A 25,629-nucleotide genomic window follows, 5' to 3' on the forward strand; every position below is an offset into this window, starting at 1 on the left:
ACACCGCACCGCCACCCTCTTACACATGCATTGTTTACACACAGATCCCATATGTTCTATGGATAAATATGTTATGTTAATGTAAGGTGGCTATTATGTCTACATATTAAGAAATTCCAAGTTTTTCCTTTGTTTCCAGTTTCTCATTGTAATATATAATACATGAAGGGCGAGCATTCACAGAAAAGGACAAACTATATCCAATTTAACCTTCTCATGCCCGATAACGATCTTGCTGTATTCTGTAGGATCATTATTGGGCACTGCGGGTGATTTGTGATAGCTGCTAGCATAAACAAGTATACATAGGTTTAAATGAGATACACCAATCATTGAGTTATGCAGGTTTTTTTTTTGCAATGTCCAGTGAACTTTTCCAGGATTTTTTCACCATTTATGGCAAATTCTTGGAATTTGAAGCTTACAGAGTTCAATACAGCTGGGTCAGTAACTTGTATACTCCAATGTCAATTGATACTCAAAAGAGGTGTTGAGTTTTTACATAGATCATCTTAAATGCGCGCCCACGGCCTGAGCACCAACCAGGGTGGTAGTAACTCATACTTGCTGATATCCCAGGCTGGCTCAGCAGGTGGGAAGGGCGGGGTTATGGCGCTCAAAATCGGCGGGACGGAGGCTGAATGAGGGCGTGGTTACTGCGATTGCATCATTGTAGCCACGTCCCCGCTCTGTAATGCCTATAATACTGACGTTATACTGCAGGGGGCGTGGCTATGATGACGTGATTTTCTCGATTTTCAGGAGCCTCCCAGCCACTCTGGGAGAGTAGGCATTTCAACACGGGACTCCCAGCCATACATTTGAACCTCATGTAAAACATAGAATTGGGCAGTTATCAAAATCTGGGTAAAATTAGATCACACATAATGGAAAATTAATTGTACTATAACACCATTTGCATATCTGTTATGTCATGAGCTGACCAGGAAGGAGGAAACAGGAAGTGGACTGATCCAATCATTTCACTGGGTGGAACAAACAAACACTCATCGCTCTTCTTTTGTCATCACTCATAGTATATCTTGCGGGGGCTGTTGAACAAACCACACAGAGACATAATGTACACCTGCAGAGTACCTTTAATTCCCCATAGTACCAAACAAATATTGCTTTTGAACTTACAAATGGTTGGGTTTCAATTACATTTTTATTGTAATGTGACATTTTTATTGTCATAAATTGTATTTGTGATTTGCATTTTATTGCACCAATAACAACTTTTACAGCAAATCAATAAGAAAAAGGTTTCATTCATTACAAAAGGAGTAATTAGAGACACAGGTTAGCACACCCAGTCACAGAAATAAGGCGCTAGCTCTGTGACACGGATCATTGTACAATAAACACTTCGTAGTTATTTTACTATGGACAGGGTGTGGCTCTACTGCTTTCTGTGGGTAACTGAGGAGCTATCGGAGAAATCATTTATTCTGGGTTATGGTTAAAATGAACAATGACTAGAGAGGGAGGAAGAAAATGGAAGTGAAGGAAAGGGAGGAAGGAAGGAAGGAAGGAAGGAAGGAAGGAAGGAAGGAAGGAAGGAAGGAAGGAAGGAAGGAAGGAAGGGAAACAAAGAAGGGAGGGGAGGAAGGGAAAAACAGGGTGTAAGGAAGGTAATGGATGGGAGGAGAGAGGATGGGAAGGGAGGGAGGGCAGCAGGAAGGAAGGAAAGGAAAGCTTTATTTTTTTACAGTATTTAATTTTGATAATACTACTGAATATACTGTATTTTGTAAAAGACATAGAAAACAAACAAAATGACCTGTCCAAACACACGTTACCCTGTTTTGCGTCAGTTACTGCAAAATAAATTTGTCCATAAACCACTTGCCTGGCGTTACCTGACCTTGTCATATCCTATACATCCGCCACTCCCTACTGCTTCCTCCCTCTGTTATGGAGGAAATCCGTTTTGCACAAGAGCAGAATGGATTTTCTCATCCTGCTGCGGTCTGTCACCACCGATATTATTCCCGAAATTGCACCCCAGAATGCCGTGCAAGGAAGGGAACATTGTTCCTCCCCCCACCCAGCACAACTATGCTGAGCTCTTCATGTGCAGAGAACAGCTGCAGTAGGGGCAACTTCAGTCCCCCCATCCCACTCTCCGCTGCACTCTGCTATAAGGTGAGAAGGGTGGTAATCATGTGACCGGCGGTCGGGAGACCGACAGTCACATGACCTCCTCCAGCATCCCGACCCCTCACTATCCCGAATGGTCGGCATGCCGACCAACAGGGACTATTTCCACTTGTGGGTGTCCACGACACCCATAGAGTGGGGATAGAACCCGATCCCCGCAAGGGGCTTGCTGCACTCGCCCCTCCCCGCTGGGATCCCGACGTCGGTATGCTGCCGGGATCCCGGCGTCGGTAAGCTGACCGGCGGTTTCCTGACCGCCGGTCAGCCATACTACACCCGGTGAGGGGGGTGGGGCTATGTTGGGAGGTAGTAACAGGGGTCATCTTTTGGTACTGGGGGTGGGGAGATTGGTGCCCGACAAAAAGTTCGGGCATTTAAAATAAAAAATCAAACACATGGGGGGAGGGTCCTAAACAGTGGGGGCCCATTGACACGGTGAGGGTAATGGCTGGGACGCTGGGCTCTATCACCACTAGGGGTTGGGGTTTAATATTGCTGGAGATCTTTCTCTACTGGCGGGGGCTATTTTTGATGTGGGATGGGAAGTAATTTTATAATGGGGGCCTATGGACACGTGGGATGGGGGGGGGGGGTAAAAAAACACCCTCTAGGTATATTTTTAAAAACTAAAATATTTAAATATGTAATGAAAAATATTTTTTTTACTTTACTAAATAAAAAAAATTACTATTTCTTTGTTTTTTAGAAAAAAAAATGATTCGGCTTTTTGGTCCAATTATTAATTCCTGTAACTAGTTCCAGGAAAAGGTAGAAATTTTTAAGAAATAATAGAATAGAATAGAATAGAATAAGGGTCTGCACACTTATCAAGAGTATGGAGGCTACTATAAATCTTGCATCAACTTGTAACTTTAGGTGAGTACCTGCAGTGAGACTGACCTTCTGAAGAAGAACTGTATGGACTATGTAGTTTAGGTGCAAGTGCTGTCTAGCTGAATGCAATGATGTGACCACTAAGTCCATCCTGCCAAACACTGAATTCAGATTTAAATAGTAGGAAGAGCTGTTAGACTGGATCATGATGACACCTGTAAAAAAAGGTGCTTGTGTGCAAGGTTTAGTAAATAGAAGGCAATAGCTTGTTTCAGCAGGATTGGGACAGGCAGACATTACTATTTATGGAAATCTCATTTAAAAAAATATGTCCACTTAAATAAATATCTTTATAGCAAAACCCCCTCCCCTGAGACACATAGGGCCTGATTCTGAGTCGGTGTCCGCGTCGGCGTGTTTTGCTGGTCGCACACCTGCAACTTCATACAAATGCCACTACAAAGCCCTTCTCTGATGTACAGTCGTACGTCGGAACGTGCAAGGACTGAGGCTGCCACTGCCAGTGTACGCTAAAATACTACTCTACCATCTGTCGCAACAAAGAAACTTGCTCCAACCTCCTACGTAAACGAATCCGGATCTCTGTACGCAACCACTATAAGCGACATTCCCGCGACAATCCTGTAACACGCCCTATCTCTGTGCCTCTGCATAGCCGTCTCCCTGTTACTGCCCAGGAACAACCAAAATATATTTTCAAAAACATTTCCACTTTTGTTTGATATCGCCGTGCATCTGGCTCAGATCAGCCCATAATGGCTTGTCATGTGTCAGGATTTTTCTGCAATATTAAAGAGAGTATTCAAAATATATATAGACGCTTTCTATAACCTTAAAGTCCAATAAGTCATCTTCCAATAGACATAAATACATATTCAAAAATGGCTATTTCCTGCCTAAAATGCAAATAAATATTCCACTTAAAATCACGCTTGCTATATTGCTGAATTCCAGCTAGATAGATAAGTCCATCAGCCAGTAATGGCTCTGAGTGGATGTCTGAAGCTATCGTTATGCAGAAATGTCTGAGAATATGAAGAGTGCAGAGAAAAAGGTCTCCTGGATTTCCGGCAGTATAGGAAAAATGTTATAGCTGTATTCATATTAGATATTTGTATTAATTACAAATTATTTTCAATATAACAACCATTAGGAATGCTTTAATTATCATATTTAAAAGCCTCTTGTCAATGCAGTACTTCCTTGGGTTGAAGAAGCAGAACCCTTCTACAACCTTCGTTACAGCTCCCGGGGTATGACGGTGAATGGGGAGACTGGGCTGCTGGATTCCAGGTCGAGTGCGGTTATAAAACACTCTACAGCAGCTTCATGCTTCCCCTGTGCTTGTAGAACTTCACCGAGTCCCTTCCAAGAATCATGCGACGTGCTTTGAATCTGAACTGCGTCGCGGAGAAACTTCTCAGCCAGGCTGTTCCGCCCAAGTACTGTCAGTACATGCCCCTGGAACCAAAAACAAAGGACCCTGTTACATGATGGGACTTGTACAACTGTTTAGGCATTTATTTACAAACTAGGCAGCAATCCATCAAATATACCAACCCGCCACACATCTGCTAAATCATCAACCAGCCGAATACAATGGATGTCACCTAGGAAAACTCTCTGGGGAATTTGGCTATCTACCCACAGGTCCATCCTGTTACTTATCCCGAAAGTGATAGGATCACTGTCCTATTTGGTCATCTTGGACGAGATCTCCTACGCAACACTGGTGCAGTGAGGGCAGATCACTTGTGTACACTGGGGATTGTTACCATTGTCAAACACATAGACCGATAAAGTTAATTTCCAACGCTCTTCATGAGACACCTAACTTTGTTATGGGGCCAACTTACCTCTACTAGTAAGAAGAGAGCATTATCGGGTTAGGAGTAGTGGGAGCATTCTCTGGATGCTCAAATTACAGTACTTGGTTTTACTGCAAGTGAATGCAAGGGGTCAATGGAGTGTCAAGAGGATTGGTGGAAGTCAGTGGAGCCCGACTGCAAGTTTCCACCAAATGAGCTGATAGGTGGTGTCACCTTTTGCAGAAACTACTTGATAAAAGCAACCAATGGGGCAGATGTATTAAGTCTGGAGAAGTGATAAAGCAGTGATAAGTGCAAGGTGATAATGCACCAGCCAGTCAGCTCCTAACTGTAATTTTTCAAATCCGTAATGATTGGCTGGTGCGTTATCACCTTGCGCTTATCACTTATTTGTGGTCTATTCATGAAGCAGTGAAAAGAATGGAGAAGTTGCCCATGACAACCAATCAGTTGCTCCGTACAATTGTATAATATGCAAATTATAAATGTTACTTCAATGCTGATTGGTTGCCATGGGCACCTTCTCCGCTGGCTCATTTCTCCACACTTTTCACTGCTTCATGAATAGACCCCTTTATCCCTTCTCCAGGTTAATACATCTGCCCCAATATCCTATATTCACAACCTGCTAAAGACTCAACTGGACCAACATGATGAATACAACCCAATTTCTTTCTCCGCCTGTGGAAAAAAAAAAAAAGAACAGAAAAAAGTGGGTTGGAGTAATCTGTGCTCCTCAATGTCACGGGGCCCCAGGTCTGGGTTGCTGGTAGCCTTGGTTGCCTAATGGAAGAAAAACATAACCTGCTACCTTTGCTATATAGCAAGTAGAACTGTATTATTATTTTATATAAGGCAACTTTGCAGCATCAGTCTTTGCCTCGTTATATTTGGGAGGTACCGTACCTACGTCTTAGAACTGTAGCCTCTCCTCCCTGTGTGACCAGAGAGCAGAACAGTAGAAATGCAACCATTCCCATAACGTTTGGCTGCTCAGTAATGAAAGCAGCCGGATCCCAGCCTGATTAGGAACGCATCCTAGTTAATTAGCTCTGTATGTATCACGTCTATATAAACCTGCAGCCTCTTGCTATTAGCTGTCAGTTTCAAACGACTCCTAAATTAGCCAAGCATTGTTCTGCTTGTGCTTCCTGACCTGTTTCCCTGCTGGTATAGCAGCAAAGTGCGTCATCTTGATAAATGGCTCTGTCCTTCTTGGGCATCTTCTATGTCACCGCTGGTTGTTATTGAATATGAAGCAATTAGTGGTGAATTACTAGACACCAGAAATGTGAGTTTTGTTAATATGTTTCTCTGACAGCACAATTCCTTCCTTGCACTGTTTCCTATAACAGCTCAATAAACGGACACTTGTTATCAGGAATAAGACTTGTGTGTCTTAGGCAACGAGAATGCATTGAATCCAGGATTTGCTGAGTACTATGGCCTGACTTAGAGGCGGACGTGACTCTGATTCTCAGAGGCAGTAAAACAACATGGAATTTAGTGTTCAGCCTGAGTTGTACTTGAGGTCCCCTATGCCTGGAGAGATACAACTGATTTACAATAATGGCATTCTAGGTAGGTTGCCACACCACCGGACATGTGTGTAAGGCAGGGCAAACGCAGGATTTTCATGGGGGGGTTTCTGCACATAGCATACACACATAGCATATATACACACACACACACACACACACACACACACACACACACACACACACACACACACACATAGCATACACAGCATATGCATGCAAGCAAGCATACACACACACACACACAGCATATGCACAGCATACACATACACAGCATATGCACGCAAGCACACACACAGCATACACACACAAACACACACAGAGAAAGCATACACACAGCATATATACACAAACACACGCAGCATATATACACACACAGCATACACAAACACACACATAGCATACATACACAGCATACACACACACACACACAGCATACACACACACACACACACACACAAACATAGCATACATACACAGCATATACACACAAACACACACATAGCACATAATAATGCAGCTACTTCGTGAATTAGAACAGAATGGAAGTCACCCTGGGGACTGTTTTTTGTGTTTTATTGAGCACCGGTAAGTCAGGTAACACATAACCTATGCAAATGTGAGTACTCCTGTTATGCAGCATTTTGACAATAGTTTTAAACCTACTAATTTCTACATGAATAATTATACAGGTTCAGTCTCCCATATCTGGAATTCCAAAATATTCCAAAATAGAAAGTTTTTAGCGCGTGACTGAGATAGCGACACTTTTGCTCTCTGATGGTTCCATGTACACAAACTTTGTTTCATGCACAAAATTATTAAATATATTGTATAAAATGACCTTCAGGCTACAGTATGTATATAAGGTATATATGAAACATAAATGCATTTTGTGTTTAAGGTGCCCATACACTTATGTGACTTCTCCGAGGGAGAAGTCGCATAAGATTTCCCTTGTATCCGCCCGGCAGCTTCCCGGGCGCCAGGATCGCATACGATACATCGTATGCGATCCTTTTGCATACGATGTATTGTATGCAATCCCAGCCATGCTTGTCATCCGAGATATCTATAGTGCAGTACTTCCGTTCTAGGGGCTCCGAACCAATGCTCACGGAACCGCGCATCGGATCGGAGGTAAAGCACATGCGATTTCCCCGTTTTCATCCGATTTATCGGCCTGAAATGTCGGAATCGAATGAAATCGGGCATTATCGTACTAGTGTATGGGCACCTTTAGTCTTGGGTTCCAAGATATCTCATTATGTATATGCAAAAATTCCAAAATACTGGAAAATCGGAAATCCATAATACTTCTGGTCCCATGCGTTTCGGATACAGGAGACTCAACCTGTACACACATCAATGTAAGTGAAGTCCTGCATAGGATCCCCTTGTAATAAGGAGGACAGCTAGATATCTCATAGGAGCATTGGCAGGAACACTTATATCACAGGTCAGACATACATAGGGGGTAATTCCAAGTTGATCGCAGCAGGAAATTTTTTAGCAGTTGGGCAAAACCATGTGCACTGCAGGGGAGGCAGATATAACATGTGCAGAGAGAGATAGATTTGGGTGTGGTGAGTTCAATCTGCAATCTAAATTGCAGTGTAAAAATAAAGCAGCCAGTATTTACCCTGCACAGAAACAAAATAACCCACCCAAATCTAACTCTCTCTGCAAATGTTATATCTGCCCCCCCTGCAGTGCACATGGTTTTGCCCAACTGCTAACAAATTTCCTGCTGCGATCAACTTGGAATTACCCCCATAGTTCTCAGAAACATTATGCAGCCTTTCTCTGCCCATTCTCTGCTGTCCTATATATTGAAAAGCCTTAATATTAATAATTCCTGCAATTTAAATCACATTCCGTTTAATTAACTGTATGTTCAATGGAAGCTGTATTCTGAATACTTGGTAGCAAATCTTTCGGCTGCATTAATGCAATGCTTTTCACTCCAAGCACAACGTTCCCATTTGATTATTTAACAGATAATAATGTCTGCCACTGGATTTAGAAAAAATTGATTACTACAAGGTAAATGTGACCGGCATATATTAACATACCTCTTGCTGCCTCCAGACTCTCATCAATGTTGGCAGAGAGACTGCATTATGTAAGCAAGCTTAATTCAGTACAGATTATATGTATAATTGTGCTGGGGAACATTACTGCAAATTTCAATTATTTTTAAAACACTAGAATCACAAGTCCCTCCTGTCATCCACTTTAAAGGCACAGTGTACCACTTTGTAATCTGTATTCGGTCAATAATTATTTGATTATGGATTAAACCAAATTTCACAAAGTTTCAATCAAGGACTGACTTCAGGAGACATTTCTCCTTGGGTGCCGACACGGGTGTGGCTATTACAAAGTACCGAAACCCCGACTGCCAAAGAAGCACATCCATGCCTCTAATGTGGTATGGCCACGCCCCTTCAATGGCACTGGTGGTACATCATCTGAGGGTGAAGCCCTTAAAATTCTCAAAGTGGTACGTATGACCACACCCTTTCTTCATATCGGGGGCCCAACAGCTCTAAAGGTGGCCACGCCTCTGTCCATTATACAGTACTAACATAGTAAAAGCAATAAACACACGTTTAAATAAACTTTATTTGCATGAAACACTCCACAACAATGGTGCTGCCAAACTTTATACGCACCAATGGGTGTGGATCATTAGATCAACAGTGTCTAGGTCGACAATATTTAGGTCGGACACTATAGGTCGACAAGCAATAGGTCGACAGGGTCAGAAGGTCGACATGTTCTAGGTCGACAGGTCAAAAGGTCGACATGAGTTTTTAATGGTTTTTTTGGTGTTGTTTTCTTCGTAGAGTGACCGGGAACCCCAATTAGCGCACCTTGTCCCCTCGCATGGCGAGCGAACTTCGGGCAGATTACCGTCCCAATCGTAGTCCACGTGGATCGTTAAGTATGAAAAAGTAAAAAAAAAAATTTTGTGAAAAACTTATGTCGACCTTTTGACCTGTCGACCTAGAACAGGTCGACCTTCTGACCCTGTCGACCTAGTGACTGTCGACCTATAGTGGTCAACCTAAACATTGTCAACCTAGACACTGTCGATCTTCAGACCGGATCCTGCACCAACTATGGGGCTAAGTCAGACCTGATCGCTGCTGTGCGTTTTCGCACAGCGGGTGATCAGGCCTGAACTGCACATGTGCCGAAGTGCGCATGCCAGAGATACGATCGGCATCTCAGCCCAGCGATCGCCTCTGCCTGATTGACAGGCAGAGGCGTTCGCTGGGCGGGTCGGCGGCGTTCGGCTGCGGTTTTAGGGGCGTGGTCCGGGCAACGCAGGCCACTGCAACCCGGGAAACGACGAAAAGTCGCCTACCAGCACAGCAATGCTGCGCAAGTAGGGACTTACTTGCCCGTGCGGCGGAGGGAGGGCCAGACATGCAGGGCATCCCCCCGCATGTCAGGGTGGCTGATCGTAGCCTAGCAAAATTTTGCACGGCTACGATCAGGTCTGAATTAGGCCCTATGTACAGAATAGCAAAAATAAAGACTGTGAAATCAACAAATCAATATAAATAAATCATGTTTTTCTTAATATTATATAGAATTTAGTATATTGTTTTCTGTTCCTGTTGTTTACTAGTTGTAAACTCTTATACTATAATTTATGTTAGATAATTTATGTAATAAAGTAAGTGCCTTATACAATGTTGTGATTAAACTGTTCATATGTTGTTTATTTGAAAAACAAAGTTTAGGGTTTTGTGGAGTTGATGTGTCAAGCAGTGAAAAGAGTGGAGAAGTGGACCAATGGAGAAGTTGCCCATAGCAACCAGCCTCAACCTATATTCTAAAAGATACTTGACCACCGATCATATAAACTGTGTTACTTACGTCTGCTGGGAACTGGAAAGATACAGGCCAGCTGTTTGTCTTGCACACTTCTCCTCATTAGCAGATGGTTCATTTGCATACTGTAGTGTAAATGGAGGTGGGCAAAAGAGCCCGTTCCCTGAAATCCCTTTTACTGCTTTGAAATAGAATCTACATTCATGGCAATGACAGGGATCTTGAGTGACAGGTGAAACAGGTCATGTGACTGGCTTTGGTGGGAGGGGAGAACTGGCTCACGTAACCGACTGGGACAGAACCATACCATCCAACTGTATCTTTTTGGCCGGTACAGTACCGTTTTTTTATGGTCTGTAGCTGCCAAAAGGAACCTTGTACAAATTTGTAACGTCTCTCTAGACCAGGCTTTTTCAACCAGTGTGCCATGGCACACTAGTGTGTTGCGACTAGGGATGAGCGGGTTCGGTTCCTCGGAATCCGAACCCGCCCAAACTTCATGTTTTTTTACACGGGGCCGAGCGACTCGGATCTTCCCGCCTTGCTCGGTTAACCCGAGCGCGCCCGAACGTCATCATCCCGCTGTCGGATTCTCGCGAGGCTCGGATTCTATCGCGAGACTCGGATTCTATATAAGGAGCCGCGCGTCGCCGCCATTTTCACACGTGCATTGAGATTCATAGGGAGAGGACGTGGCTGGCGTCCTCTCCGTTTATAGAGAAGAGAGTGAGACAGTAGAGAGAGACACAGTAGTAATTTTGGGGAGCATTAGGAGGAGTACTAGTTACTTGCTGAAGTGATAGATAGTGTGACTGTATATTATCTGACTTGTGGGGGAGACACTGACAGTGGGGAGCAGTTAGAGTCTGAGAGCAGGACTCAGGAGTACATATAACGTACAGTGCACACTTTTGCTGCCAGAGTGCCACACTGCCATTGTGACCACACTGACCACCAGTATAATATATATTGTGATTGTCTGCTTAGGAGTACTACTTGCAAGTTGCTGATAGTGTGACCAGTGACCTGACCACCAGTCACCACCAGTTTAATATATATATATATATAATTGTATATAATATATATATAATATTGTATACCACCTACCCGTGGTTTTTTTTTTTTTCTTTCTTCTTTATACATACTACTATAGTAGCTTACTGTAGCAGTCTGCGGTGCTGCTGAGCTGACTGTGTCCAGCAGGTCCGTCATCAGTCATTACATAATAAATATATATACCTGTCCGGCTGCAGTACTAGTGATATTATATATATATATATTGATTTCATCTCATTATCATCCAGTCTATATTAGCAGCAGACACAGTACGGTAGTCCACGGCTGTAGCTACCTCTGTGTCGGCAGTCGCTGGTCCATCCATAATTGTATACCACCTACCCGTGTTTTTTTTTATTTTTTCTTTCTTCTTCTTTATACATACTACTATAGTAGCTTACTGTAGCAGTCTGTGGTGCTGCTGAGCTGACAGTGTCCAGCAGGTCCGTCATCAGTCATTACATAATAAATATATATACCTGTCCGGCTGCAGTACTAGTGATATTATATATATATATATTGATTTCATCTCATTATCATCCAGTCTATATTAGCAGCAGACACAGTACGGTAGTCCACGGCTGTAGCTACCTCTGTGTCGGCAGTCGCTGGTCCATCCATAATTGTATACCACCTACCCGTGTTTTTTTTTTTTTCTTTCTTCTTCTTTATACATACTACTATAGTAGCTTACTGTAGCAGTCTGCGGTGCTGCTGAGCTGACAGTGTCCAGCAGGTCCGTCATCAGTCATTACATAATAAATATATATACCTGTCCGGCTGCAGTACTAGTGATATTATATATATATATATTGATTTCATCTCATTATCATCCAGTCTATATTAGCAGCAGACACAGTACGGTAGTCCACGGCTGTAGCTACCTCTGTGTCGGCAGTCGCTCGTCCATCCATAAGTATACTAGTATCCATCCATCTCCATTGTTTACCTGAGGTGCCTTTTAGTTGTGCCTATTAAAATATGGAGAACAAAAATGTTGAGGTTCCAAAATTAGGGAAAGATCAAGATCCACTTCCACCTCGTGCTGAAGCTGCTGCCACTAGTCATGGCCGAGACGATGAAATGCCAGCAACGTCGTCTGCCAAGGCCGATGCCCAATGTCATAGTACAGAGCATGTAAAATCCAAAACACCAAATATCAGTAAAAAAGGACTCCAAAATCTAAAATAAAATTGTCGGAGGAGAAGCGTAAACTTGCCAATATGCCATTTACCACACGGAGTGGCAAGGAACGGCTGAGGCCCTGGCCTATGTTCATGGCTAGTGGTTCAGCTTCACATGAGGATGGAAGCACTCAGCCTCTCGCTAGAAAACTGAAAAGACTCAAGCTGGCAAAAGCACCGCAAAGAACTGTGCGTTCTTCGAAATCCCAAATCCACAAGGAGAGTCCAATTGTGTCGGTTGCGATGCCTGACCTTCCCAACACTGGACGTGAAGAGCATGCGCCTTCCACCATTTGCACGCCCCCTGCAAGTGCTGGAAGGAGCACCCGCAGTCCAGTTCCTGATAGTCAGATTGAAGATGTCAGTGTTGAAGTACACCAGGATGAGGAGGATATGGGTGTTGCTGGCGCTGGGGAGGAAATTGACAAGGAGGATTCTGATGGTGAGGTGGTTTGTTTAAGTCAGGCACCCGGGGAGACACCTGTTGTCCGTGGGAGGAATAGGGCCGTTGACATGCCTGGTGAAAATACCAAAAAAATCAGCTCTTCGGTGTGGAAGTATTTCACCAGAAATGCGGACAACATTTGTCAAGCCGTGTGTTGCCTTTGTCAAGCTGTAATAAGTAGGGGTAAGGACGTTAACCACCTCGGAACATCCTCCCTTATACGTCACCTGCAGCGCATTCATCATAAGTCAGTGACAAGTTCAAAAACTTTGGGCGACAGCGGAAGCAGTCCACTGACCAGTAAATCCCTTCCTCTTGTAACCAAGCTCACGCAAACCACCCCACCAACTCCCTCAGTGTCAATTTCCTCCTTCCCCAGGAATGCCAATAGTCCTGCATGCCATGTCACTGGCAATTCTGACGAGTCCTCTCCTGCCTGGGATTCCTCCGATGCATCCTTGCGTGTAACGCCTACTGCTGCTGGCGCTGCTGCTGTTGCTGCTGGGAGTCGATGGTCATCCCAGAGGGGAAGTCGTAAGCCCACTTTTACTACTTCCACCAAGCAATTGACTGTCCAACAGTCCTTTGCGAGGAAGATGAAATATCACAGCAGTCATCCTGTTGCAAAGCGGATAACTGAGGCCTTGACAACTATGTTGGTGTTAGACGTGCGTCCGGTATCCGCCGTTAGTTCACAGGGAACTAGACAATTTCTTGAGGCAGTGTGCCCCCGTTACCAAATACCATCTAGGTTCCACTTCTCTAGGCAGGCGATACCGAGAATGTACACGGACGTCAGAAAAAGACTCACCAGTGTCCTAAAAAATGCAGTTGTACCCAATGTCCACTTAACCACGGACATGTGGACAAGTGGAGCAGGGCAGGGTCAGGACTATATGACTGTGACAGCCCACTGGGTAGATGTATGGACTCCCGCCGCAAGAACAGCAGCGGCGGCACCAGTAGCAGCATCTCGCAAACGCCAACTCTTTCCTAGGCAGGCTACGCTTTGTATCACCGGTTTCCAGAATACGCACACAGCTGAAAACCTCTTACGGCAACTGAGGAAGATCATCGCGGAATGGCTTACCCCAATTGGACTCTCCTGTGGATTTGTGGCATCGGACAACGCCAGCAATATTGTGTGTGCATTAAATATGGGCAAATTCCAGCACGTCCCATGTTTTGCACATACCTTGAATTTGGTGGTGCAGAATTTTTAAAAAAACGACAGGGGCGTGCAAGAGATGCTGTCGGTGGCCAGAAGAATTGCGGGACACTTTCGGCGTACAGGCACCACGTACAGAAGACTGGAGCACCACCAAAAACGCCTGAACCTGCCCTGCCATCATCTGAAGCAAGAAGTGGTAACGAGGTGGAATTCAACCCTCTATATGCTTCAGAGGTTGGAGGAGCAGCAAAAGGCCATTCAAGCCTATACAATTGAGCACGATATAGGAGGTGGAATGTACCTGTCTCAAGCGCAGTGGATAATGATTTCAACGTTGTGCAAGGTTCTGCAACCTTTTGAACTTGCCACACGTGAAGTCAGTTCAGACACTGCCAGCCTGAGTCAGGTCATTCCCCTCATCAGGCTTTTGCAGAAGAAGCTGGAGGCATTGAAGGAGGAGCTAAAAGGGAGCGATTCCGCTAGGCATGTGGGACTTGTGGATGGAGCCCTTAATTCGCTTAACAAGGATTCACGGGTGGTCAATCTGTTGAAATCAGAGCACTACATTTTGGCCACCGTGCTCGATCCTAGATTTAAAAACTTCCTTGGATCTCTCTTTCCGGCAGACACAAGTCTGCTGGGGTTCAAAGACCTGCTGGTGACAAAATTGTCAAGTCAAGCGGAACACGACCTGTCAACATCTCCTCCTTCACATTCTCCCGCAACTGGGGGTGCGAGGAAAAGGCTCAGAATTCCGAGCCCACCCGCTGGCGGTGATGCAGGGCAGTCTGGAGCGACTGCTGATGCTGACATCTGGTCCGGACTGAAGGACCTGACAACGATTACGGACATGTCGTCTACTGTCACTGCATATGATTCTCTCACCATTGAAAGAATGGTGGAGGATTATATGAGTGACCGCATCCAAGTAGGCACGTCAGACAGTCCGTACTTATACTGGCAGGAAAAAAAGGCAATTTGGAGGCCCTTGCACAAACTGGCTTTATTCTACCTAAGTTGCCCTCCCACAAGTGTGTACTCCGAAAGAGTGTTTAGTGCCGCCGCTCACCTTGTCAGCAATCTGCGTACGAGGTTACTTCCAGAAAATGTGGAGAAGATGATGTTCATTAAAATGAATTATAATCAATTCCTCCGTGGAGACATTGACCAGCAGCAATTGCCTCCACAAAGTACACAGGGAGCTGAGATGGTGGATTCCAGTGGGGACGAATTGATAATCTGTGAGGAGCGGGATGTACACGGTGATATATCGGAGGATGATGATGAGGTGGACATCTTGCCTCTGTAGAGCCAGTTTGTGCAAGGAGAGATTAATTGCTTCTTTTTCGGTGGGGGTCCAAACCAACCCGTCATTTCAGTCACAGTCGTGTGGCAGACCCTGTCACTGAAATGATGGGTTGGTTAAAGTGTGCATGTCCTGTTTATACAACATAAGGGTGGGTGGGAGGGCCCAAGGACAATTCCATCTTGCACCTCTTTTTTCTTTCATTTTTATTTGCGTCATGTGCTGTTTGGGGAGTGTTTTTTGGAAGGGCCATCCTGCGTGACACTGCAGTGCCACTCCTAGATGGGCCAGGTGTTTGTGTCGGCCACTAGGGTCGCTTAGCTTACTCACACAGCTACCTCATTGCGCCTCTTTTTTTTCTTCTTTGCGTCATGTGCTGTTTGGGGAGTGTTTTTTAGAAGGGCCATCCTGCGTGACACTGCAGTGCCACTCCTAGATGGGCCAGGTGTTTGTGTCGGCCACTAGGGTCGCTTAGCTTACTCACACAGCTACCTCATTGCGCCTCTTTTTTTCTTCTTTGCGTCATGTGCTGTTTGGGGAGTGTTTTTTGGAAGGGCCATCCTGCGTGACACTGCAGTGCCACTCCTAGATGGGCCAGGTGTTTGTGTCGGCCACTAGGGTCGCTTAGCTTACTCACACAGCTACCTCATTGCGCCTCTTTTTTTCTTCTTTGCGTCATGTGCTGTTTGGGGAGTGTTTTTTGGAAGGGCCATCCTGCGTGACACTGCAGTGCCACTCCTAGATGGGCCAGGTGTTTGTGTCGGCCACTAGGGTCGCTTAGCTTACTCACACAGCTACCTCATTGCGCCTCTTTTTTTCTTCTTTGCGTCATGTGCTGTTTGGGGAGTGTTTTTTGGAAGGGCCATCCTGCGTGACACTGCAGTGCCACTCCTAGATGGGCCAGGTGTTTGTGTCGGCCACTAGGGTCGCTTAGCTTACTCACACAGCTACCTCATTGCGCCTCTTTTTTTCTTCTTTGCGTCATGTGCTGTTTGGGGAGTGTTTTTTGGAAGGGCCATCCTGCGTGACACTGCAGTGCCACTCCTAGATGGGCCAGGTGTTTGTGTCGGCCACTAGGGTCGCTTAGATTACTCACACAGCTACCTCATTGCGCCTCTTTTTTTCTTCTTTGCGTCATGTGCTGTTTGGGGAGTGTTTTTTGGAAGGGCCATCCTGCGTGACACTGCAGTGCCACTCCTAGATGGGCCAGGTGTTTGTGTCGGCCACTAGGGTCGCTTAGCTTACTCACACAGCTACCTCATTGCGCCTCTTTTTTTCTTCTTTGCGTCATGTGCTGTTTGGGGAGTGTTTTTTGGAAGGGCCATCCTGCGTGACACTGCAGTGCCACTCCTAGATGGGCCAGGTGTTTGTGTCGGCCACTAGGGTCGCTTAGCTTAGTCATCCAGCGACCTCGGTGCAAATTTTAGGACTAAAAATAATATTGTGAGGTGTGAGGTATTCAGAATAGACTGAAAATGAGTGGAAATTATGGTTTTTGAGGTTAATAATACTTTGGGATCAAAATGACCCCCAAATTCTATGATTTAAGCTGTTTGAAAAAAAAACCCGAATCCAAAACACACCCGAATCCGACAAAAAAAATTCGGTGAGGTTTTGCCAAAACGCGGTCGAACCCAAAACACGGCCGCGGAACCGAACCCAAAACCAAAACACAAAACCCGAAAAATTGCAAGTGCACATCCCTAGTTGCGACCAGTTACAAGGTGTGCCGCGGAGCCAGAGCAGCTTCCTGCACCTTCAGAGTGAACTGTTGGCCCGGGCTCTCCTTAGAGGATCAGTCATGCTCTGGCCGTGACCTATGCCTTGAAGACGCGGCGGTGTGATATCATAGGTCACGGCCGCTGCGTCTCACCACCCAGCCAGTCCGTCCGCCTGCATACGCATCTTCCAGTTCCTGCCTGCATACACAGCTTTCCTTGCCCACCCACTTCCACACCTGCCCAACCGCCTGCTGCTCAGTATTTGCAGAACTCCACTATGACCAACCCCCGCTACTGAGGGACAGGGAGGACAGCTGACCGGTAGGGACTAATATTTGTTATGTTATTTCTCCTGTGGGGGGCAATAGGATTTATGTGGGGATAATAAGGAATTATGTGGGGAGCAATGTGATTGATTTATGTGGGGAGCAATAGGATTTATGTAGGGAGCAACATGATTTATGTGGGGAGCAACAGGATTTATGTAGGGAGCAACATGATTTATGTGGGGAGCAACATGATTGTTTTTTGTGTGTAGGCCAATGTATGTGTGGATTTTTTTTGTTACTGTGGGGAACTGATGGTGTGCCTTCGCAATTTTAAAATATTGTTCGGTGTGCTGCGAGTAAAAAAAGGTTGAAAATCACTGCTCTAGACCTATAGATTCCTATAGCAGCACTGCCATGCCCCCTTTAACCGTTGCCAACCCCTTTCTTTAGAATCTGTACCGATTTCTTGATAAAGGATGTTGGAGGGTGTGTAGAACGTGTTAGCTGGGCCATGTGGCCAACCAGAGTGGGAGGAGTTTTGGATACTGCTCAATAAAAAAAGTACAGATCCACCCCTGAAAGTCTGAGATTACTTAAAAAAACCCTATGTAAATTATCATCTATTTTGGCCTAGACTAGTCTGTCTCAATGGTTGGAGAGGGGCAGTGACGTGTGGTGAGGTCAGTGACTGGTGAGGCACTGGCTGATCGCGGCGCCCCCCCCCCCTGATAACAAACAAACAAACAAAAACCAGCACAGGGTTCCCCTTATTTAAGCAAAACCAGCACCAGGCTGAACCAGCCAGGGGAGGATAATGCCATAGCAGGAGAGACACTCAGTATTGGGTCCCCCTGCCATAACACCCCCCCAAAACCAGTCAGCCCAGGGCTGGAATTCCTCAGAAAAATTTAAATAGAGTCCCCCCTCCTGAGCAACAACCAGCCCCAGTGCTATGCCCCCTGGTGGCGGTGGGTGCGGGGTTCATGACGTACTAATATTGTTCTTTACAGGTGGCCTACAGGTCCCAGCAAGCTTGCCCCACATGCCGGCACAAACACACACCTAATGTTTAAATAGATTATTATGCTGCATCTTCACCTGGGGGGCGGCGACCTTTAAGCTCTTTTTCATGGCTGCCGCCTCTCCAGGGCTTCCGGCGTCTTCTATCTTCGGGAGCTCTTGCCTGCTCCCTCCCCACTGCCGGACTGACCGCCAGTTGAGGAGGCAGGGCAATGACGCGGCGTGATTGGCTCGTGACGGTCATCTTGAATTTAAAAGATGACGCTGAGGAGCCAATTTTGAAAATGGGTGTCCGGCTATCCGCCCCTGAACTCTGCCGCTAGCCACAGTTTCTCTGCCGGGTTCCGCTGCCATAACCCCCACAGTGTCGCGCTGCCGTATGTGCCCGCTGGCCAGTGTATTTAATGGATCCACTGGTCCAATTGCATCTGCGGGACTCACAGGGGCGTGCTTTCAGGTGGGCTGAATGCATGCCCCTGTCATTGAGGAACATGTACTGGTGCCGCTTTTCAGTGTTTTTTCAATGGCCTTTTAGAGTCCATGCTTGGCCCTGCCCCCTGCCCGTCCCCCGAACTTTAGTATTAGCAGTGGGAGGCAACTCCCCCGCTGCCTCCTATCCTCAAATGCAGGTATTTTCTTGGGGGGAAATGATCAGAATAGTAAAAGAAGATATCTATATCACAGAATCTGTGTTATAAATACCTTCTTTGTATTATTGTAATCATTATGACAGGGGAGGCACTGCCTCTCCTGACTGCACATCCCTGGAGGGGGTGGGGGGGGGGAATATATGTATTGGGGTCTTATTTACTGTACCATTGGGCATAAATCACAAACACCGTCGCACACCAGGTCACCACGCAGAGTCTGAGTGCCTCTGAAGACGCGCAGGCTGAGCTGCTCTCCCGGGACGCACAGGCCTCTCCAGTTCCAAGTGTGATCGCAACTTCTAATATATGCATGCCCAGAAAACGCCGTCCGAACGGCCATGACACGCCAGCGTTCGACTGACCATTCCCCGTTACCACCCCAAACACTGACTTCCTGTCACTTGCTTTGCGACTAAAATCTTGCTGCGACTGCACTCGCGAATCACATTGCGCATGCATATTGCAGCTCAGACGAATGCACAGTGCGAAAACATCGATCGCTATGCGTACAATTGCCGCTTTTTGTCTGCACCTGTATGAAGTGGGGGCTTCATTCAGGTGCAGACACAAAGCAGCAATTGTACTGAGCAGCGACTATAGCTGCATGTACAAGACCTGGACGGAGCAGGGAATAAGTGAACCAGCTACTAACTGTCATTTTTCAAACACAGTCTGCAACATGGCAGTTAGGAGCTGATTGGCTGGTACTTCATCTCATTCCACTTTATTTCTCTCCAAGTCTTAGTACATCTCCCCCAAAGTTCTATGGGAAAGGGGGATTGTGAAAGTGAAGGCCACAATTAAACAGGCTATGGGGGTAATTCTGAGTTGATCGCAGCAGTAAGTTTGTTAGCAATTGGGTAAAACCATGGGGGTAATTCCAAGTTGATCGCAGCAGGAATTTTTTTAGCAGTTGGGCAAAACCATGTGCACTGCAGGGAGGACAGATATAACATTTGCAGAGAGAGTTAGATTTGGGTGGGTTATTTTGTTTATGTGCAGGGTAAATACTGGCTGCTTTATTTTTACACTGCAATTTAGATTGCAGATTGAACACACCACACCCAAATCTAACTCTCTCTGCACATGTTATATCTGCCCTTCCTGCAGTGCACATGGTTTTGCCCAATTGCTAACAAGAATCCTGCTGCGATCAACTTGGAATTACCCCCCATGTGCACTGCAGGTGTGGCAGATATAACATTTGCAGAGATTTGGATTTGGGTGGGTTATTTTGTTTCTGTGCAGGGTAAATACTGGCTGCTTTATTTTTACACTGCAATTTAGATTTCAGTTTGAATACACCCCTCCCAAATCTAACTCTCTCTGCACATGTTATATCTGCCCCCCCTGCAGTGCACATGGGTGGTCATTCCGAGTTGTTCGCTCGCTAGCTGCTTTTAGCAGCACTGCACACGCTAGGCCGCCGCCCTCTGGGAGTGTATTTTAGCTTAGCAGAATAGCGAATGAAAGATTAGCAGAACTGCTACTACATAATTTCTTGCAGTTTCTGAGTAGCTCCAGACCTACTCCTAGACTGCGATCGATCACCTCGGTCTGTTTAGTTCCTGCTTTGACGTCACAAACACGCCCTGCGTTCGGCCAGCCACTCCCCCGTTTCTCCAGACACTCCTGCGTTTTTCCCTGACACGCCTGCGTTTTTTATCACACTCCCGGAAAACGCTCAGTTACCACCCAGAAACGCCCCTTTCCTGTCAATCACTCACCGATCAGCAGTGCGACTGAAAAGCGCTGCACGAACAACAGCAAAACTGCTAAGTTTTTAGTTAAATAACTAAGTGCATGCGCGCTGCGTACCATGCGCATTTAGCAGCAAATCGCAGCATAGCGAAAATCGTCAATGAGCGATCAACCCGGAATGACCCCCATGGTTTTGCCCAACTGCTAACAAATTTGCTGCTGCGATCAACTCAGAATTAGGCCCTACTGGTGTCACACGGAGTGACTGGATGCATGTACACCATACCTGACATGGAGGAGATGTACTGTAGAATACTTCTGACATGAGTTCACTGACTGAAAGGATATAAAGGATTCCTGACACTGAGTCACATGGAAGAATGCCATAGACTCACTGACTGGATGGATGCAAACTATAATGTTCCATAGATGGAACAACTGACTGGAAGGGATCACACTAAACTAGGGACCAGATAGTTATACTAAGTGCAGGTCACTTAACAGATACATTTCCAGTACGGCAGCCATTGCAATAGGCATAAATCAGCCGGATTCAGTATGGGATCCTGATGGTTGGGATCCCGGCGTTCATAAGACTGACGCCGGAATTCTGACAGGACGGATCCCGACAACGAGCGTAGCATGTCAGCTGGGAAACTAACTGCTCCCCAATCAGCCTACATTGTGTTCTGATTGCACAGATGACAATGATACACAAGCACAGTGCTGTATATTTAACCTAACCTATGCCTCCCAACTGTCCGATTCTAGTGGAACAGTCCCGCTATTCGGACATTGTCCCACCCGTGGGTCGCAGTGTTCCGTGGACGGAGGTAAGGGGGGTGAGGGGGCAGTTGGGAGATCCTGTGATCACCGCTGCTCTGCAAAGCAGCCTCTGATCACTGAATTAGATGCCATGCGCACGGCATCTAAACAGTGCGGGGAGTGAGGCGGGGGCTGCCCAACTGCTCAGGGAGCGCTGGGCTTGACCACAGAATGCTGAAAATGGGGTGTCATGTGGCGAGGCCCCGCCCCTTCTTGTGAAGCCCCGGCCACGGATCCCGCATGGATTAATTCAAAAGTTGGGAGCAGGGCCGTAACTAGCGGGGGTCTAGGGGGGCACGTGACCTGGGCGCAGCATTCTGGGGGGCACAGAGAGAGAGAGAGAGAACAGGTGGCAGACCCGGCAGCAGCAGCGGTATACATAACTTGGAGCTCGCGGCTGTGAGAGGCGGACCCGCGATGGAGCTGTGACACAGATGCCGGCTTCTCCTTGGAGCACTGGTGAAGCCGCGCCTCCCGAGTCTGCCTCTCACAGCCGTGGCTGTCACTCACCACCAGTCCAAGGTTCAGGCACCGCTGTGATGTCTCAGCTCTCTGGCAGCCTGCTGAAGTCACTAGCAGGCGGCCTGGCCAGAGAAGAGGAGGCGGCCAGCAGAGTGTCAGTGCAATCTCTGCTACGCCCTGCAATCTCTGCTACGCCCTGCCTTCTCTGCAAGTGACCTTTATTATATGGCGGCTGGTCACTGCTCCAGGACCAGCCACCCGTGTGCTGCGCTGATGTGAACCAGGTGGCCCGCCCCCCTTCATCCACCGAAGTGGGGGGGGGGGGGGGGGGCGCGCCAAATTGCAGCCTTGCCCCGGGTGCCGAAAATCCTAGTTTCGGCCCTGGTTGGGAGGTATGCTGAACCTACTGTATACTTTTATTGTGTCCTGCAGTAAGTGCACATTATCTATTGCTTTCTAGATCCATATACAATACTGCAGGTAGGTACTTTGTTACAGGTAAAGCACAAAACCGGACATTAAACAAGAACATTCTATGAAACCATTTTACACAATAGTTAAAGCCCAGCAACATACTGACATAAGGCCTGGAAACGAGGACATATATCGACAGATAACGGCAAAGTCAGTTTTCTACAACAGTAACAGTGAAACAAAAAATATATATATTAAAAATTCCCTTACCTATTAAATTCTATAAAGCCTAAGTGTAGTGTCAGCCTTTCTATTAAACCTCCGCCCTTCTGCAGCCCTCGGGTCACACGAGTGATGTGCTTGAGCCGTCTCCCCTCCCCACGGTAAAGCCACTCATGATATAAGCTCTATTTATCTCTGACAGACCGATGTGACTTTTACACTCCGCCATCTGTCAGCGGTTGTCTATTCACATGACGGGACCACTTGTAATTACATCTTTCTTAACAGTATCTCTTCTACATCACTGCCTTTCATTTGTGCTCATTGAACTACATATTCCTTTGGTAATTACAGGAGCGATCTGATGAAACATTGGACAACATAAATATAACATCTGTTTATTTTCGTGTATATTAATCACGCTTCTAATTAGGATCGATGGCTTATGAAATCGTTTTATCAATTGCCTTGCAACACGAAGAAACTATTCAGCTAGTAAGAACTATATAGTACTGTGTGTATATATATATATATATATATATATATATATATATATGCATCTAGTGATAGATATACAGACATATATATAAAGACAATGGCATGTTTGCCTTACCTACGTGGTCCCTGTGGTGAATTGTGCTGACTCGCGTTCCACAGGGCAAACAGGCTGGATTTCCCATTAGACAATAGATATCTGTTATATAATGTGGTTTTCTATCCTCTACCACAGGCAGCAGCGAGAATTACAGCATGTTCCTAGTGAATTATTATTATTAAGCTGTATTCATGAATCTCTGTTTTATTAAAATAGGAAGTGCGTTACATAGAAGTGGAAAGCCACATGGGGTTCAGTTGCTGTGGTTTTGACCAGCGTTAAGATCTGTCTGTGTGACTGAATGATATATAATGAAACGTGTAATAGAGTTCAGTCAGAACATAAAAGGAATAGAATTTCACGGGTTAAACTGTAAACTGTCTTTACCGGTGTTAGGGGCCCATTTATCAAGCCTTGGAGAGTGATAAATTGCACGGTGTTAAAGTGCCAGCCAATCAGCTCCTAGCTGCCATATTACAGGTGGTGTTTGAAAAAATAAGATTTTACTTACCAGTAAATCTATTTCTCGTAGTCCGTAGTGGATGCTGGGGACTCCGTAAGGACCATGGGGAATAGCAGGCTCCGCAGGAGACTGGGCACTCTAAAGAAAGATTTAGTACTATCTGGTGTGCACTGGCTCCTCCCTCTATGCCCCTCCTCCAGACCTCAGTTAAGGAAACTGTGCCCGGAAGAGCTGACATTACAAGGAAAGGATTTTGGAATCCAGGGTAAGACTCATACCAGCCACACCAATCACACCGTATAACTCGTGATAAACTTACCCAGTTAACAGTATGAACAATAACAGTGCATCAGATAAACCCTGATGCAACTATAACATAACCCTTATTTAAGCAATAACTATATACAAGCATTGCAGAAAAAGTCCACACTTGGGACGGGCGCCCAGCATCCACTACGGACTACGAGAAATAGATTTACCGGTAAGTAAAATCTTATTTTCTCTAACGTCCTAGTGGATGCTGGGGACTCCGTAAGGACCATGGGGATTATACCAAAGCTCCCAAACGGGCGGGAGAGTGCGGATGACTCTGCAGCACCGAAATGGGCAAACACAAGGTCCTCCTCAGCCAGGGTATCAAACATGTAGAATTTTGCAAATGTGTTTGAACCCGACCAAGTAGCAGCTCGGCAAAGCTGTAATGCCGAGACCCCTCGGGCAGCCGCCCAAGAAGAGCCCACCTTCCTTGTGGAATGGGCTTTCACTGATTTTGGATTCGGCAATCCAGCCGCAGAATGAGCCTGCTGAATCGTGTTACAGATCCAGCGAGCAATAGCTTGCTTTGAAGCAGGAGCACCCACTTTGTTGGATGCATACAGGATAAACAGCGAGTCAGTCTTCCTGACCCCAGCCGTTCTGGTTACATAATTCTTCAAAGCCCGGACTACGTCAAGCAACTTGGAATCTTCCAAGTCACAAGTAGCCGCAGGCACCACAATAGGTTGGTTCAAATGAAAAGATGACACCAGCTTTTGCAGGAATTGCGGACGAGTCCGCAATTCTGCCCTGTCCATCTGAAAACCAGATAGGGGCTTTTACATGACAAAGCCGCCAATTCTGACACACGCCTAGCCGGAGCTAAGGCCAACAGCATGACCACTTTCCACGTGAGATACTTTAGCTCCACAGTCTTAAATGGCTCAAACCAGTGGGATTTCAGGAAACCCAACACCACGTTAAGATCCCAAAGTGCCACTGGTGGCACAAAAGGGCGCTGAATATGCAGCACTCCCTTAGCAAACGTCTGAACCTCAGGCAGTGAAGCCAGTTCTCTGTGAAAGAAAATGGATAGGGCCGAAATCTGGACCTGTATGGAACCTCATTTTAGGCCCATAGTCACTCCTGACTGTAGGAAGTGCAGGAATCGACCCAGCTGGAATTCTTCTGTAGGGCCTTCCTGGCCTCACACCAAGCACATATTTTCGCCATATACGGTGATAATGCTTTGCTGTCACGTTCTTCCTAGCCTTTCAGCGTAGAAATAACTGCATCCGGAATGCCTTTTTCCGCTAGGATCCGGTGTTCAACCGCCATGCCGTCAAACGCAGCCGCGGTAAGTCTTGGAATAGACAGGGCCCTTGTTGCAACAGGTCCTGTCTGAGAGGCAGAGGCCATGGGTCCTCTGTGAGCATTTCTTGCAGTTCCGGGTACCAAGTCCTTCATGGCCAATCCGGAACAATGAGTATTGTTCTCACTCCTCTTTTTCTTACAATTCTCAGCACCTTTGGTATGAGAGGAAGAGGAGGAAACACATAGACCGACTGGAACACCCACAGTGTTACTAGTGCGTCCACAGCTATCGCCTGAGGGTCCCTTGACCTGGCGCAATACC

General features: G+C 46.2%; 1 protein-coding gene across 8 annotated transcripts in view; it reads right to left on the reverse strand.

Moving 5' to 3' along the window:
- Nucleotides 1-1,082: 1,082 nt before the first annotated feature.
- Nucleotides 1,083-25,629, reverse strand: part of TTC7A (tetratricopeptide repeat domain 7A) — a 914,714-nt gene continuing 890,167 nt past the window's right edge. For 7 of the 8 annotated variants that reach the window (XM_063918709.1, XM_063918713.1, XM_063918708.1 and 4 more), the window contains one exon: nucleotides 1,083-4,479. In XM_063918709.1, the coding sequence (XP_063774779.1) occupies nucleotides 4,258-4,479 (222 nt within the window). In that variant the 3' untranslated portion in view covers nucleotides 1,083-4,257. The remainder of the gene's footprint in view (nucleotides 4,480-25,629) is intronic. The other variant, XM_063918715.1, reaches the window with a different exon arrangement.

This window comes from Pseudophryne corroboree, chromosome 4 (genome assembly GCF_028390025.1).
Source record: "Pseudophryne corroboree isolate aPseCor3 chromosome 4, aPseCor3.hap2, whole genome shotgun sequence".
Taxonomy (NCBI): domain Eukaryota; kingdom Metazoa; phylum Chordata; class Amphibia; order Anura; family Myobatrachidae; genus Pseudophryne; species Pseudophryne corroboree.